The sequence below is a fragment of the Ruditapes philippinarum genome, unplaced genomic scaffold (genome assembly GCF_026571515.1).
Source record: "Ruditapes philippinarum isolate M1 unplaced genomic scaffold, ASM2657151v2 ctg1060_1_1_1_1, whole genome shotgun sequence".
NCBI lineage: Eukaryota > Metazoa > Mollusca > Bivalvia > Venerida > Veneridae > Ruditapes > Ruditapes philippinarum.
The window spans coordinates 223984-239931 of NW_026866038.1; the positions used below are offsets into that span (position 1 = coordinate 223984).

Genomic DNA, 15948 nt, shown 5'->3' on the forward strand with positions numbered 1-15948 from the left:
GTATCCGCCCCTGGGTATGATAACTTTCAATTACAGAACTGCTACAACATTAATGAAATCTAAGTCACAAATTAATGGCTACAAAAATCATGTCTTTAAGAAATTCTAAAGCAGCATACCTCCTGATAAAATAACAACATTTCTAACATCAGACAAAAGTAAATTTCAATGTGGCCAATAAACAAACATTTCTGTGCCTAATGCTTTGCAGAAAATGGTGATTTACATTTTGTTATAAGGCATTTAAATATATCATTCTTTTAACGTGAAAAATTTGCAAACTTACAATTTATAGTACATGACTTCATGTATACTTCGATATTATTTTCTCATTTCTCCATTGTCTTTCCTTTATACATATATGTATATACGTTAAAAGTTCAAATACACTTAGCAGGTTTTGTGCAAAGTGTGACAGACCCTAGTACATGTATTTTAGTTTTTATCCCAAAGTTTGTTTGTTGTTACTAACTAAGTTCATGTAATAAATGTGCATGTAATGATATTCAAGCAAATTAATAATATCAAGTTATACAGAATTTATTTTAGGTTAATTGGCACAAAGCTATATGCTTATAGATACAAACACTCAAACCTATCCCTTAAACCAACCAGTACTAAGCAATAAGTGCAAAATTTCTTGCTCTGGAATAAAAAACTTGTCTCTGTGAAAGCACGGCTGTCAACAGGTTTGAACCCACTCGGCCAGCAGTTCTTAAATTACCAGTAGTCAGAATTGTTATCCACTTGGTAATGCCATTTTGACATATCATAGCCATTTTAGCAGATGGAAAGGGACATTCAACCTGTTTATATCATTGTTTGTATGTTACTTATTTAGATCACTTTCCAAATTTTCATAAAATTTAGCACTAGAATTTGGAGGTATGCTGCTTTAATAAATAAAAGTTTTTTTTACCTATATTCAGCTACTAAAAAGCAAGGGATCTGAATTGTGACAATAAAAGTTTGTTTAATAACCATTTCACAGATGCAAGCAAAATCCTGGTGACTAATTCCCAAATACATGGAAATGTAAGTGTCAGAGTTTCAACATATACCATACTGTTAAACCAAGAATTATTTAAAAAAGTAGCCAGAAAAAAATATGTAAATATCCATTAAATGGTAACAACAAAAATATAAGAATTTTAGCCTACATTTTTTCCTTAAATATGATTTTAAAATTTCTAAATTTCATTGGCTATTACAGAGATTTCAATATCACCAAAAAATTGATTGATAAAACTACATATATTGAAGCCATGAAAATCCAATAAGACTTAAAACGTATGAGTAAAGCTTGTAAAACAATTAATGCACAGTTCAACCAAGTTAGTAAATTTTCAAAGATATCATAATAACACTATAATGTTCAAATTGTTATTGAAACACTGAAATTCAAATATGGTTAAGTAAAAGGAAATAGGAAAAATATCCTAATTTAACTCTAAAAGTCACAAAAACATAAAATGTCACTAGTTAACTGTTAAATACATTTTGTATTCCACTTGAAAAATAAAGTTCAAAGCTCAAAAGAAACACTGATGTCCAAAGTGTGGTGCGAAACTTTTGTTAAGCACTATCCGGTGAACATTTTATGGTAAGGACTGTAGAAGCTCGGTCACAAATTTATCTTGATCAGGAATATCTTCAAGAAGTTCTGAAAATGAAATAAAAAAATCTATTAAATTATTCTTAAAATCAAAAACCTGAAGAAATGGTTTCAATATGTAAACATATAAATCAAATAGCCCTAAATGCAGCATGCCTCCAGTTCATCTGAAGTATTTTAATAAAATCAAACTTGAGAAAAATGTACTAAGATTTCTGAAAATAAGTTTTCCGAATCTGCACCCTTCACCCAACAGTCTTTTAAACCTTATACATTCTATTCTGTTTAATGTTTTTTTAAATATCTAATGGAAAAAAAACAACTCACCCATGACGTCTGCAAACTCGGCAATAGACTCGCAAGGTAACATCTCATCCTGGTATGCTGCCAGGAGTTTATCACATGACTCGATCATGACCTTGTCATTGTTACGAATGTAATCTGCTAAACTTCTTGTCCAGTCATCATCTTTAATTGTCACCTTCTGAAATGACGAGAGACAAGATATTTTTCACTAAATTATATTTATTTGTCTATATGTCAGATTTTACACCAATTTCAATTTTGGTCAGTCTAACTAACCGTCTTTCCCGGGTAGCTAACCAGAAATAACCAAAACCTCTGCAAGTGACCGACTTTTTATCCCACATGCTTTCAGAATCAGAAATAATGGAAAAATTACTTCTATGTTCACTTTAAAAACTAAGATGCATAAAGGTAGCAGTTTCATTTTGATCCGCATATTTAAAGTGTTTCATTATTATTGTTTACTTATATGTCAAGACTGTAAAGAAGGCATATGCTTCCGACTACTACATTTGCCTCACCTAAGACTGGGTCCTTTTTTCATACTTATGAAATTTTATTTAATGACCCACTACGACTACTTATAAACCTTAATGACCACTAATAAGATGACCGGATGTATAGTATAACCTTCTATATTGAAGGTACAAAATATGTCTTATAAGTGAGTATATATAGTAAAAGTCCACTTCTTAGACCAACACAGGAAAGTATAAGGTGCCATACAAGAAAATGTGTGGGAATTGGTGCCTACCCTAAGGCTCAAACCCATAATCACCAGGTTAAAATTATGAATTTACCTTGAAGATATACTGGTATAAACCATCAATCAAGCCAAAGAAGATCAGGTAGGGTTTGTAAACAGAATACTCTTTCATGGTTTTATCTGTCAACCTGTAAAAAAAAACAACAGATGTTTAATATGTTAGCAAATTACATACAAAATATATACTAGAAAAGTCAACTATACTTGTTTATAAGACAATACTCTCAGTACAATGTATAAAGTGTCATTCCAAACTGCCATTTTAGTGAGAAAATTACACAAGTCTGATAAGCTAGTAAATAAAGTGCATCATATTCTTGTTAAAAGCTAGTCTTCAGGATTGAAAAAAAAACAACAATGACAGGTTGCCACTTAAAAAGAAGAAGAAGAAGAAGAAAAACAACATTGTAACAAGAGCTGCCGGATGGTCAGCACATTCAATTGGATTGCAGTTTGTTTTTAAGTTTACAATTGGTAATAATTCAGTAAAAGTTCATGTTAGAATTATGCTCCCTGGACAGTGAGTCTGAAAAAAAAAAACCCACAAAAAACATTTGTTTTAGTGGGTTTTTATGTCACACTGACACAGTATAGGTCATATGGTGATGTCCCAGCTTTACTGGTGGGAGAAGACCTCAGGTAAAAGTTGCATAAAAAACATTGATGCCTTGATGAGTGGGAATGCCCTACAGTCCTTTGAAAAGTCAAACTTTAATCAGTAGGGTTCAGACTTTAAAGCACATAAAAATGAGAAACTTTTTCAGCAATTCAACAAAAGAAATGTGACAAATCCAATAACAACTCACGCTTTGCTCCCAATGGTGACAGTACTCCTGACATGGGCTACGACCACAAGACGTTCCAGGAACTTGACACGTATGGATTTCCATTTTTCTGGTGAATAAAGGTGAGTGGCCACTACACACCAGTACATTGGGCTCTCGGTCTGTATAGATATATCAAAAGTGTATTTGATTATCATTAAATATTAGAACTTTTTTTATTTGAACTTCTCTCCGAGGTTTGTTCTATGAATATGGATTTTATTCGATTCTACATGCAAAATGTAAGTAAGTTCTAAAAAAAGAAGATTCAACATAACCTTAATTCAGAAGAAAATCTCAATTTTACTATGTTCATTCTTTTTATTGTTTTTGTAAGACGCACTGATACTGTAATGGTTATATATATATGACAATTTTCCAACTTTACTGGCCGACGAAGATCTCATTTGCCTGTCCATGCATTATTTCAGACATAAGCAGGCAGCCAAGTAGAACCACCTACTTTCCTTAAGCTAGCTGGATACCTAGCTGGCTAAACATCAAAGACCTGATCATGTCAAAAGTGTATCTAAACTTGCTCTAAATTGTTTTTTTTTTTTTTTTTTCGTCTTTCTGAAACGAAATTTCTATAAACCCTATCATATCAATATATCAATGTAACGCTTACCTCAAAACAGTTTTCAAGCCACTTGTCTCTTGCAGACTCGAGGAAATTGTTCAAATTTTTATCCTCTCTACTGCCAGATCTTGTCCTAAACATACAATAAATATAAAAATTATGCCATAAATGCTCAAAATATTATAATACAAGGTAATTCACTTGCCTTCCATAGTTTTTTTTAAACTATACGAAGTTATTTGATTTCTTTTTAACAAATTTTTGATCAAATCTCTAAACAGCTTTCTTCAATACCCAACAAGTAGTTACAAGTTTCTCCGCCCCTCAGTTTAATAATTTAGAAACATGGAGGCAGCCTATCAAATATTATTTGAAATGTTGAAAACAATCTTACAAGTTCATAACAAAGAGCAATACATGCATGAAAAGTTACTATATGAGCCGCGTCATGACAAAACCAACATAGTGCGTTTGCGACCAGCATGGATCCAGACCAGCCTACGCATCTGCGCAGTCTGATCAAGATCCATGCTGTTTGCTATCACTTTCTCTACTTGCTATAGGGTTTGTAAGCGAACAGCATGGATCCTGATCAGACTGCGCAGGTTGGTCTGGATCCATGTTGGTCGCAAACCCATTATGTTGGTTTTGTCATGACGCAGCTCAATTATGTTAATAAATTACTTACGTGTTAATGACATAAAGTGACATATGCATGATGTAGGGTATTAGATGCATGTTACTCTGACGTCCGCCACCACCACTATCATCACTAAATGTTTTCTCCTCGGCAAACTTCAGTAACAATGATTTTAGGTCATGTATGTTGAACGGGTAACTAGGATCCCTAACACCTGTACATTCTTGTAGATAAGTATTGTGCCTGAAATAAAGAAAATGTTTTATCACACATAAAAAGTTAAGCCTTACCCTAATACAACCAAAATCTATTAGCGTTTGCCACCAGCCAGCCTAAACATCTCTGCAGTATAACCAAGGTCTAGACTTTCAGCTGACCAATTTCAAATTCTTAAATTGATATTCCTAAAATTGACAACAAACAGCTCCAAAAATGGAAGGCAGACAATTTCAATTAAGATATTCAACAGTTTGAGGGTAAAGCCATACCTATTTTTAAAAACAAAATTCTGTCATCATGCATTGACTGTTTAGAGTTTCTTACAGAAGGCATCTACAGGAATTTTTTTTCCACATAAAATGTTTATTTTACCCCCCAAATCATGCTGCCTCTTGTAATAATAGACTTTTATCTGTTTAGATTTAACTAACTGAATTATTCAAATTGTCATAAAAAGTAAAAACATTTTTTTTTACCTTGCGAGACAAGTAGCGAAAGCGGACTCCTGTACTTGGGGACCCCACAGTGGTAACAAACCGTTACACTTGGTGTTGGCATTCTGTAAAGCTGCACTCTCCCACTCTTCTCTACCACGAGCATGTCTGAAAACAAGAAAGCATAATACTATAAATTACCTACCTAGTTAATAACCCATTATGAAAATGTCAAAATTAATTACAATTATTCTCTAATCATAAATTTTTACCCAAAAGTCCTTACATTTCTTGTAGTGTTCTTGGTCTGCTTTGACCTAGAATGGTTAATTGTACTGGTAATTCCAATGTCCAACATATATACACTTAAAACACTGCTCTCATTTTATCACATCACAAGTATCCAAAAAAAAACACACTCAAACATACATGTACCAGCAGGAAATAAGTTCATACACCACATTTGACCTCATTTCAGTATTGCTACATTGTATATCCTTACTAGTCCCCAGGAAACATTAATTTAGGTTTGTTTGTTCAACTGGGTTTTACGTCACACCAACACAGTATAGGTCATATGGCGATGTTCCAGCTATACTGGTGGAGGAAGACCTAAGGTGCCCTTCCGTGCATTATTTAACGGGCACCTGAGTAGAAACACCAATGTTCCGTAAATTAATTAAAGTACTTTGAGTATTAACTAAATAAGCTGGTGCTCTTGGGGGGGGGGGGGGGGTTGGGGTATGGAGATCTTGTACTTATCATTATCTCTCATGAACAGACTCTACAAAATTAAGCCTGCAATTTTCAAATGAATTTTCATTTCATTGCTATCGAAGAATCGCCCGTTTTTTGTTCAGATTTCTTACCTGACGGCTGCCGTGTGACAGTCTACATGTATAACGTTGAAGTGAGACACGGTCGAGTAACCTAAAGTTTTACGTTGTTTATTCTCAAAGTCATCCAGATTGGCTCTTTTGGTAAATGTATAAATCGCTAAGACCTGAAGAAAAAAAAAACAACAACACATTTTTTTATTTTTCTTCAAGTGAAATGGTCATTACATTCATTTATTGCTTACAATTACAAAACAAACCTTAGTGTTAAACTATCCCTACAGTTACATAGTTATAGTGAAACCATTAAAAGTCTAAGGATTTGGAGAAAATATTAAATCAAGCTAAAGTAGTGTTTCCCATACGGATGTTAGCATCCTTAAAATTCATAAACAATTTTAAAGGTTATCATCACACGCTATAATTACAATTTATTCTGCAGCCTTTATACCAATAAAAATTTAAAACTGAATACCACAGAATATCACTTAGGCATGTGCGAGGGGTTCGTAAGAGATGTTTTTCAACTTTTATTATCTCCCGTGAACACACTCAAACAAACTGGGACTTCAACTTTCATCTTTAACTATTGTCATCCTTGCTGTTCAATGATCTTCCTTTTGCCAGATTTTTCTGACGACAAAAACTTTCCGCCCAAACATTTTACCTGTTAAACTATCCAAAAAGACTACAACTTTTAGAAAACTACAGATGTAATGAGATCATTTGACAGGTACCTTTTGTGGCTGGTATCTATACCCTTCTCTACATATACAACAAGTTAGTCCTGTCTCTTCTTTTATATCTTCAATCTGTTTCAACACGGAGGCCTTGACTGTAACCTGACCTTTGGCATTTGTCTGAAATTTTTTTATAATAATGGAACCGCCTGTCAATAGTGAACAAAAATTTGAAGTTATGTTTTTCTTTTATATATCAGATCGTCCTATCACTTTGATGTTAAACCTCAAAGAATAACGAAAATTTGTTTTTCAGTAATGTTTTTTGTTTGTAAGTGGAATAATGTAATTTATATTCAAATTCTTTATAAAGTCGAGAGGCTAATACCTTAATCACTAGGGCACCCCTCTCTAAAGGCTTTTTTTTGAATTTCAAGTTTAATAATATTTTATTGCTTTTTTTCTTCAATCTATACAAAACATGTACAATGTCACATGCAAATACAACACAAAACATTATTATTGATATTAATTTACAGTATAGTAATAGTATATACATGGATGCTGTAGTAGTTCATAAAAAGTAAAAGGGTTGGTCAACAAGTTTTAATAACTTTAGAGAATTGGCCCTTCCAACAATATTTAAGAAGGCTTCTAAGTTGTTCATAAAAAGCAAAAGGGTCGGACCACAATTTTTGACAGCATTAGAGAGTTGGCCCTTCACATGATATACAAGAAGGATTCTAATTTTGAATTTCTACTTTCAAATTTTTGAATTTATACTTGTATACTTACAGTCATACCAAGGGCACCTAGATGTTTCTTCCTCACTGCCATGGCAAGTCTCTTCTTCTCTGTTTTAGTTTGTTGACGTACCTCTTCAATCTAAGAAAGATAGAATTCTTATGAGGTCACTACTTTAATTTAAATGTGAACCAAGACAAAAAAATAGTTTGCATGATTTTCTTAATTGTATAAATTAATTTAAAAGTTAAACAATTCAAGTAACAATTCATTCATATCATTCACATATCAAAACTAAAATATACAGCCTAATATCTGATACCAAGATGGTGGAAGATGTGAAAATAATGACACTTTGGAATTAGCCAACAGAAAAATGGAACATATCAGCACAGATTACAAGCCTTCATACAACATGTGCTCCATTAATCCTACATGATTCAAAATGAAAAAGAAGGTGGGGTCAAAAAGTATCACTGACAAGTTCCCGACTTATTTTTGAGCGAAAAAAGTTTTCTGTATAATAAACTAAACTTACTTTGGCAGCCACTGTAGGATTTTTTCTTAAAGCTTCCATGAAGTTTTCCGCCAGTGTCCCAATATGCTTGTCAGAAGAGACCTGTTCTAACTTGTGTAGAATTGGTATCAGGTGATTGCCCAACTCCAACTGCAAATATAGTATAGTGTTAATAAATTATGTATAATCATTTAAGTTTGTTAATGATAATAATAATGATGGAAACATGCTCATATCTTTCTCTACAGATTTTGGGTTTAATTAGTTTAAAAGATTTTTTTCTATATATATTTGAATTGAGTTTACCCTTTACATGCTAAAATATCTTAAAAAGACTTGTCCCTCTTTCAATCAGGACGCAACCATATTTTTTTGGATTTTTTTGTTGTTTTCTGTATGTTGTGGCTGAATTACGGGATATGCAGGCTGATCCTGGCCTGTATTAGTCACATAGGTAATAAATTTGTTGGCACCAGCAGGGTGAGAGTTTACTTGAGAATAAGAGCTTGACTTAAGAATAATACTCTATCTCAGTGATACATGTTTGTTTGTTTTATTGGGTTTTACGTCACACTGACACAGTATAGGTCATTTGACGACGCTACAGCTTTACTGGCAGAGGAAGATCTCAGATGCCCTTCCGTGCATTATTTCAGGCACGATCAGGCACCTGTGTAGAACCACCGATATTCTGTAAGCTAGTCAGTGATACCTATATTACTCAATGTGGCATGGCATTACATTAATACAAATACAAACATGGTAATAGAGTGTATGAATGGATTATTTTATCCTTATTTACCATAACATGATGGATGAGCATACACTTCCTTGTTAAGTATCCTCCAGATTAAAAAGATATGATTTTTCTGTTTCTGTTTGATTTTAAGGTGCACGAACACAGTTTAGGTCATATGGCATTGAAACAGGAAAGATGACTTTGGCTAAACTTGAGTGTTAAAAATTTTAAGCAACACCAAAACCACCTCATCTGCTGGAACTAAGGGATGCAAAGACTCCCAACAATTTGAACTAATTTAGTCGCTTCTTATGATCAGGTAGGGTTAAACGGTGATTGCAATGCTGATGCCTCAACAAGTAAAGGCATAAACTCAACCAGTTAAGACATCCCTTAAACCACATGGGGGCAGATATGATTTTAATATTCCTCCCAGACTCAAAGTGTATTAGTCACATATGTATAAAGACAGTAATATGACTCTTTAACAACTAAAATAACAGTAAAAGATCTATAAATAGTTATAGAAGTTACTACATACCTGTGTAGGTTCATGACCGTCACATATTCCCGTCATCAGTCTCAATATATAACTGAGTGATGGCTTTGTGAGAAAATCTTTCCATATATCAGAGTCAGTACTACAAAAATGATAATAAAAGAAATTTTGAGTTGTTTTAAGACGAGCATCTATATACTTTAAGCTAAGTCATAGAACCTGGGCAAACTAAATGGATGTGCAAGCTGGCTTGGCTCTATAATTTGGTTATGTTAGGTCTTGTTTTGATCGCCATGTGCACTCCCTAAGGTTCCAACAACCATACGATAGTATCATACAACTGTTAAATATCACATGTCATCAAGAACTTGTGTCTACCAAATCTCTTCTACTTTTATTTTGTTGGATACAAGTCACTACAACAATTGTATCTTTTTGTTCCTCTTTGAGAAAAACACCTCTATGACTAGTTGTACTTCTGGATAGGAAAGGCATCCCTTTATATGCTCAGATGGCATGTAGGTAGAAGACCACATGGTCAAACACATTACAAAAAAATCAAGTCCTACTTTTAATTTTTTAGGGCCTAGTTTTTAAGTCACAAAGACCAGTTTCTTTCTTTATGCATTAAATCTTAAAAATGAAACAAAGAACATTAACATACAAATATCAGCATTCTTCTTTCCGTCTAGGAACTTGCTCCATTAATCAAATCAAAGAATTTATTCATTTCAAGATCTTATGGTTACTTACGCTAAAAGAGTTTTGACTTCTGGGGCATGTGCTAGTATGTAATCTAACGCCATTTTCACCAGTCCTTGTTCTACGATCATATCCTTTAGCTTTACACCATTGTCATTGTTCTGAAATATGGCGATTTATTGAAACATACTTTAATTTTTTAATCACTGCTTATATGAATAGTTAAAAACTTAAATCTCATTTTTACGAACATATATATTATAAATTAGAAATACATGTATTTCGTCACTCTAACAAAATCTGGTTCACACAAACTCAAATGAAACAGTTTTTTTCTTCAATCATTTAATTACATAGTAAACTTATTCTAAATGCCATAACCTGAAAACTCCTGAATTTCTTGAATGGACTTGTCCAGTTTCCATTTTGGAAATCCCTATTATCAATTTTAGGGATATCAACATGAAAATACATGTACATAGTTTATATATAAGCGAACAGTTTAGGACCAGGTCAGACTGCTCCAACAAAAGCTGACCACTGGTTCCCAGCGGTATACTATCTTAAATATGAGGTTAATTAATTATATTTACCTGGATACCGGCAGCAATATTACAGAAGCAATCCAAATGTACTTTTTCATCATGAGTGTGCTCAGCATCAAACCTGTACAAATATCATCAACAATGTAAAATCAGGCAATGAAGCCTTGTACCGTCGAGGTGTATATATACAATGTTATAAGGTAATTGTCTGCGAACAAAAATGGCCACTGTCTGCAAATTACAGCTGCCTCCCTACTCTATCAAGAAATTCTGCCTTTGAAATGTGACTTACCTAAATAACATGATTCGTACATAAACAAGCTATTCCAGTTATCCCAGCAGGCAGTATATATTTTTTTCCTGAAGGAACATTTTTCTTTCAATAAAGAGACATTTATAGGCAGTTATACTTTAATTTGTAGATAGGCAGAATGTGAAGATAAGATCTGTTTGAGAGAAGGTATGCTTCACTTTTCTCAGTGCTGGATAGTATAATCAAACTTAAGTAGAAAAGGGGGAACAAGTCTGCAAAATTGCTTTGCAAATAGCAATTAACTTAAATTTAAATTAACTAGATACAAAGGTTATTTTAAAATATCTGCTCTATTTGAATGATGTCAAGTTTTGATAGAGAACAAGTATGCCAAGTTTGAAGTAAATAGCTTTGAAAGTGAACAGCTCTGAGAAATGGACCTTAACGTAAAGGGTAACTAATGCTATCACTGACCAGGTCATGACAATATATACATTGCATTTGTCTTAGAAAATTGGCACTAAAAATACATACTTGTTAAAGTCTAGGTAAGGTTTAAAATGGTTGATTAAAGTTAACATTTTGTCTTCCTCTCCGAAAGCCAGGAATGGTATCAGTCTCATCAGAGCTTGAAGGACACTTGTGTTAGATCGTACGAACGCTGAGTTTATTCGTTCCAGTAACATCATCAGCTGGGCCTTGTCCCCGCATAGTTTCGAAAACTCCTGAAAAGAAAAAAACATCATCAAATGTAATGTTAAATTTATTCTGCATATGAAACTGAATAGGTGCCTGCAAGGTATGCAACATACCTATAATTTGTTATTTTACAGCTGTTTCTGAAAGCAAGTTACTTTTATACTTCAAACACACAAATATTTTAAATGAGAAGTAAATTCTAAAATCATAAAAATTCAAAATTTATCAAGATTACCTGATTAAATAAGCCTTTGACCTTCATTTCTTGCAAATACACAAAAAAATAACCTCAATTACTAGCTTGAAAAAGTAATTAAATGATAAATTGGGTAAGCCCATAAAGTTTAATATCCCCAAATCTCGCAACCACATTATATAATAATAAATAACAAAACTGAAAATGACTGGAGCTCGGTTTCACTGAACTTGTTTAAAGACAGTTGTGGATATTGCAACATCATAACATTGACAATATTTGGAAATCTCACAGTATATTTATCTGTTGACTGTGAACTGGCTTCTAATAAAATGGTTTCCATAATCTGTAAAATCTGTTCAGTTATAGTCTGCCCTTTTGTTGCCGTGGAGCCACTCTCTTGCTCCGCCCACAATGCTAGGTTGAGCGCACCAAGCATCACAGTGATGGTGTTTAACTCTGGTTTGATCAACTCCTGACGATTAGCTTTCACGTTGACAGCAAAGGAGAAAAGTTTCAGTAACACAAGCATTAGTGGCTTGCCAAGCACAAGGTCCTTGATGGATTCCAACCTGAAGTTGAAAATCAGAAATTTTATATCTTAAAACTAACAATGAAATTTATACTTTCAGCATACAAACGTACAATAAAAACTCCACTGTCAAGTATGACTGGAATATTCAAAGAAATTAAACAGCATTGATGGAATGGTAATATGGAATGTTGAATATCTAATACTACCTTGTTCCCAACCCCGATTCTCCTTAATTTTCAAAATGGATATGTTCTAATTTGATTTTGGTAATACCCATTGTAAGTTTAAGGGATTTTAAATATCAAATTACTAAAATTCTTGAGCAGCCAACAGTGAAGAGTCAGGGTGTATTAGTAATAAATGTGAACTTTTTTTGATGATCAAGTAGGAGATTTTTCTTCAAAAAGAGGGAGATTTGAGAAATTTGCAATAAACAAAGAAGGAAATTCTGACATCAAAAATAGAGAGATTTCTTTAATTTGTGAAAATACCCCTTATTTTAAAAAAAATCTTCGAAAATATGGCTTAAGAAAGTGGGAGCCTCCCGCTAAAAGTGGGAGAGTTAAATGTATGGTGTATGGAAGTCCACACTAACTTGGCCTTATATTGTCAGTACTTGTATAGACAGACCATGATCACTTGTTAGCATATTAAACGGAAAAGAAATATAAATCACAGACATACAGCAAGTGTTAAGATAATGTACAAACATGCTTGTTCCTCTTCTTTTCTCTTGGTCAGAGTTTGACTTCTTTAATTATTTAACAAGTTTTAACTTTTTAAATGAATAAATTAAAGAAAATAGCTTAATTATTACAACAATAACCTTTTTTAAAAATTGCCATAAAACATTACTTATATTTTCCAGTAAGTATTGAACTTACCTATCTAACATAACGTTGAGACCACCACAAGATGCCAGTACGTTCGCCATCCTGTATACTTCTTCTTTATCTATATCCTCTTGTGTGTTGGATTCAAGGGAGTTAACCATGTCTTCTGTTGCGTCGCCTAACAATCCTCGCATACGGTAGATAATCTGCATTGGCTCACCCTGAAGTAACACACATTAATGTTTGCATGGTTATTTTATTGTACTTTACAGAACACTGACTAGAAAAGGAGCTGTCCATAAGCCAATGTGCTTGACTGTTCAGTAAGAAAAGGGCCATAACTCTGTAAAATTGCGATTCAGTTGTGAGACCTAAGCCCATCATAAGAGATATTTACAGTGTGAAAACAAGTGTGTGAAGTTTGAAGTTTCAATCCATTCCCTTCCATAGTTTTGGAGATACCAACTTGCAAGCAAAAACTTAACAGAAGTGTGACTGCAAAGATGAGCATGTTCCAGTCTTAAGAAATAATGTGAATATCTACTCTATCTAACATCAAAGACAAACAAGCTGTTTCAATTACCTCTCCATGTTCTGGTGCCCATATTTTCTTGTAGACATCTTTTACAGGTAGGTCTAGGCTGATTATCTTCTTATTCACCAACAACTGAAAAAATATGCTAATATTTAGGCATAATTTTACAATGTCTTTACCAAGGAACAGACCAATGGTACTTTGAGTCATAGATTTAGCAGTAAAAGTTTAACAAAATTTTATTTAAAAAAACTTAATCTTTAGTTTTATTCATACTCACGAATACCCATTAGTTATAAACAACAAACACTAATTATTGAAATGAAAAAAATATATTTATGATAGTTTTTAAGGATAAACTAGAAATGTGTCCATAAGACACGGATGCCCCATCACGCCACTGTTCTGTCAATCTTATGACTCTAGGTCAAATTTTTTTTGGACTACATGTGCCACAAGTTGAAAACTAAAAATCAACAAAGGGCCATAATTCTGTTAAATTTGGTCAGAGCGAAAATTCCTTCCTTTACTACCATCTACACATTTAGGTTGTTAATCCCTGGAAGTTTATGCAAAATCTGCCATCCGGTTTAAGAGGAGTTGGGTTCACAAAATTTCTACATAGAATATAGTGAAAAAATCAACAAAGGGCCATAATTCTGTTAAATTTGGTCGCAGCGAAAATTTCTTCCTTTACTACCATCTACACATTAAGGTTCTTCATCTCTGGAAGTTTAACCAAAATATGCCATCAGGTTTAAGAGGAGCTGCGTTCACAAGATTTCTACATAGAATATAGTGAAAAAATCAACAAAGGGCCATAATTCTGTTAAATTTGGTCGCAGCGAAAATTCCTTCCTTTACTACCATCTACACATTTAGGTTGTTCATCCCTGGAAGTTTAACCAAAATCTGCCATCAGGTTTAAGAGGAGCTGCGTTCACAAGATTTCTACATAGAATATAGTGAAAAAATCAACAAAGGGCCATAATTCTGTTAAATTTGGTCGCAGCGAAAATTCCTTCCTTTACTACCATCTACACATTTAGGTTGTTCATCCCTGTAAGTTTAAGCAAAATCTGCTATCTGGTTTAAGAGGAGTTGCGTTCACAAGATTTCGGGACGGACCGACGGACAAGGGCAACACTATAATTATGCTCCCACTTTGTGGAGGCATGAAAAATAAATTTAAACTTTTTTTGGTTGGGTATATGTCGCAATGACACAATAAAGGTCATATTGCGACTTTCCAGCTATACTGGTGGAGGAAGTCCATCCACAGCGGTGATGGGCAAGTGGTTTAAAGTCAATGACCTTAACCACTCAGCCACGGACACTCCCAAATGTTAACTGAAAATTGTAAATATTCATCTATGCGGAAATAAAACTACAGTTTCTTTTATATCTCCTTACCTCCATCCCAGTGTCATCCTCTAATAGGGCCACCAACTCACAGTCTGAAAATATAAAGCAATCACTAACACTTGCACAAGTTAAAACTTTACATATTACACCTCAACTATACATTAAAACAACCTCTTAAGACAAACCACTTTTAAAAATAATGGTTCATAAAGACACATTTAAACAGGTTTGATAGTAAAAATTGAAATTACTCTGTAGTTCACAAGTGTTTAGTAGCCATTGATTCACATAATTATCATCATAGAATTCTTGTTTTACTTAATGTCATTATAAAACTGTTTTGTAAATCCATTTCTTTTATCTAAATGTCATTAAATTTATCTTGTTTCACTCAATTGTAACATAAAAGTTGTGTAGTTTCACTAAATTATCCTCATTTACTTGTTGTTGTTTCACCCGAAAGTTATGTAATTTCAGTTGATTATCACCAGAAAGTGAAGTTGATTCACTTAATTATCACCATAAAGTGAAGTTGTTTCACTTAATTATCACCATAAAGTTATGTTGTTTCACTAAATCATTTCAATTAATTATAAAACTGACAATTATGTTAACCTGCAACAGATCCAGAATTTGTTTTTAAAATCCAAGTGGACATATAAATGAAATGAGCCGTGTCATGACAAAACCAACATAATGCGTTTGCGACCAGCATGGATCCAGACCAGCCTGCGCATCCGCACAGTCTGATCAGAATCCATGCTGTTCGATATCAGTTTCTCTACTAGCTATAGGGTTTGTAAGCGAACAGCATGGATCCTGATCAGACTGCGCGGATGCGCAGGCTGGTCTGGATCCATTCTGGTCACAAACGCACTATGTTGGT

General features: G+C 33.5%; 1 protein-coding gene across 1 annotated transcript; it reads right to left on the reverse strand.

The window, feature by feature from the left end:
• Positions 1 to 862: 862 nt before the first annotated feature.
• LOC132731077 (E3 ubiquitin-protein ligase UBR4-like) lies at positions 863 to 15158 on the reverse strand. The gene is made up of 19 exons (XM_060717188.1): positions 15111 to 15158; positions 13746 to 13829; positions 13214 to 13383; positions 12087 to 12366; positions 11434 to 11624; positions 10695 to 10767; positions 10153 to 10262; positions 9442 to 9541; positions 8183 to 8311; positions 7696 to 7785; positions 6958 to 7080; positions 6254 to 6387; positions 5427 to 5552; positions 4780 to 4974; positions 4140 to 4224; positions 3494 to 3633; positions 2722 to 2815; positions 1943 to 2099; positions 863 to 1663 (listed from the first exon to the last, which is right to left on the reverse strand). Exons 1-19 carry the CDS (start codon positions 15114 to 15116, stop codon positions 1599 to 1601), a joined length of 2352 nt encoding a protein of 783 aa, XP_060573171.1. The 5' UTR covers positions 15117 to 15158; the 3' UTR covers positions 863 to 1598.
• Positions 15159 to 15948: the final 790 nt, after the last annotated feature.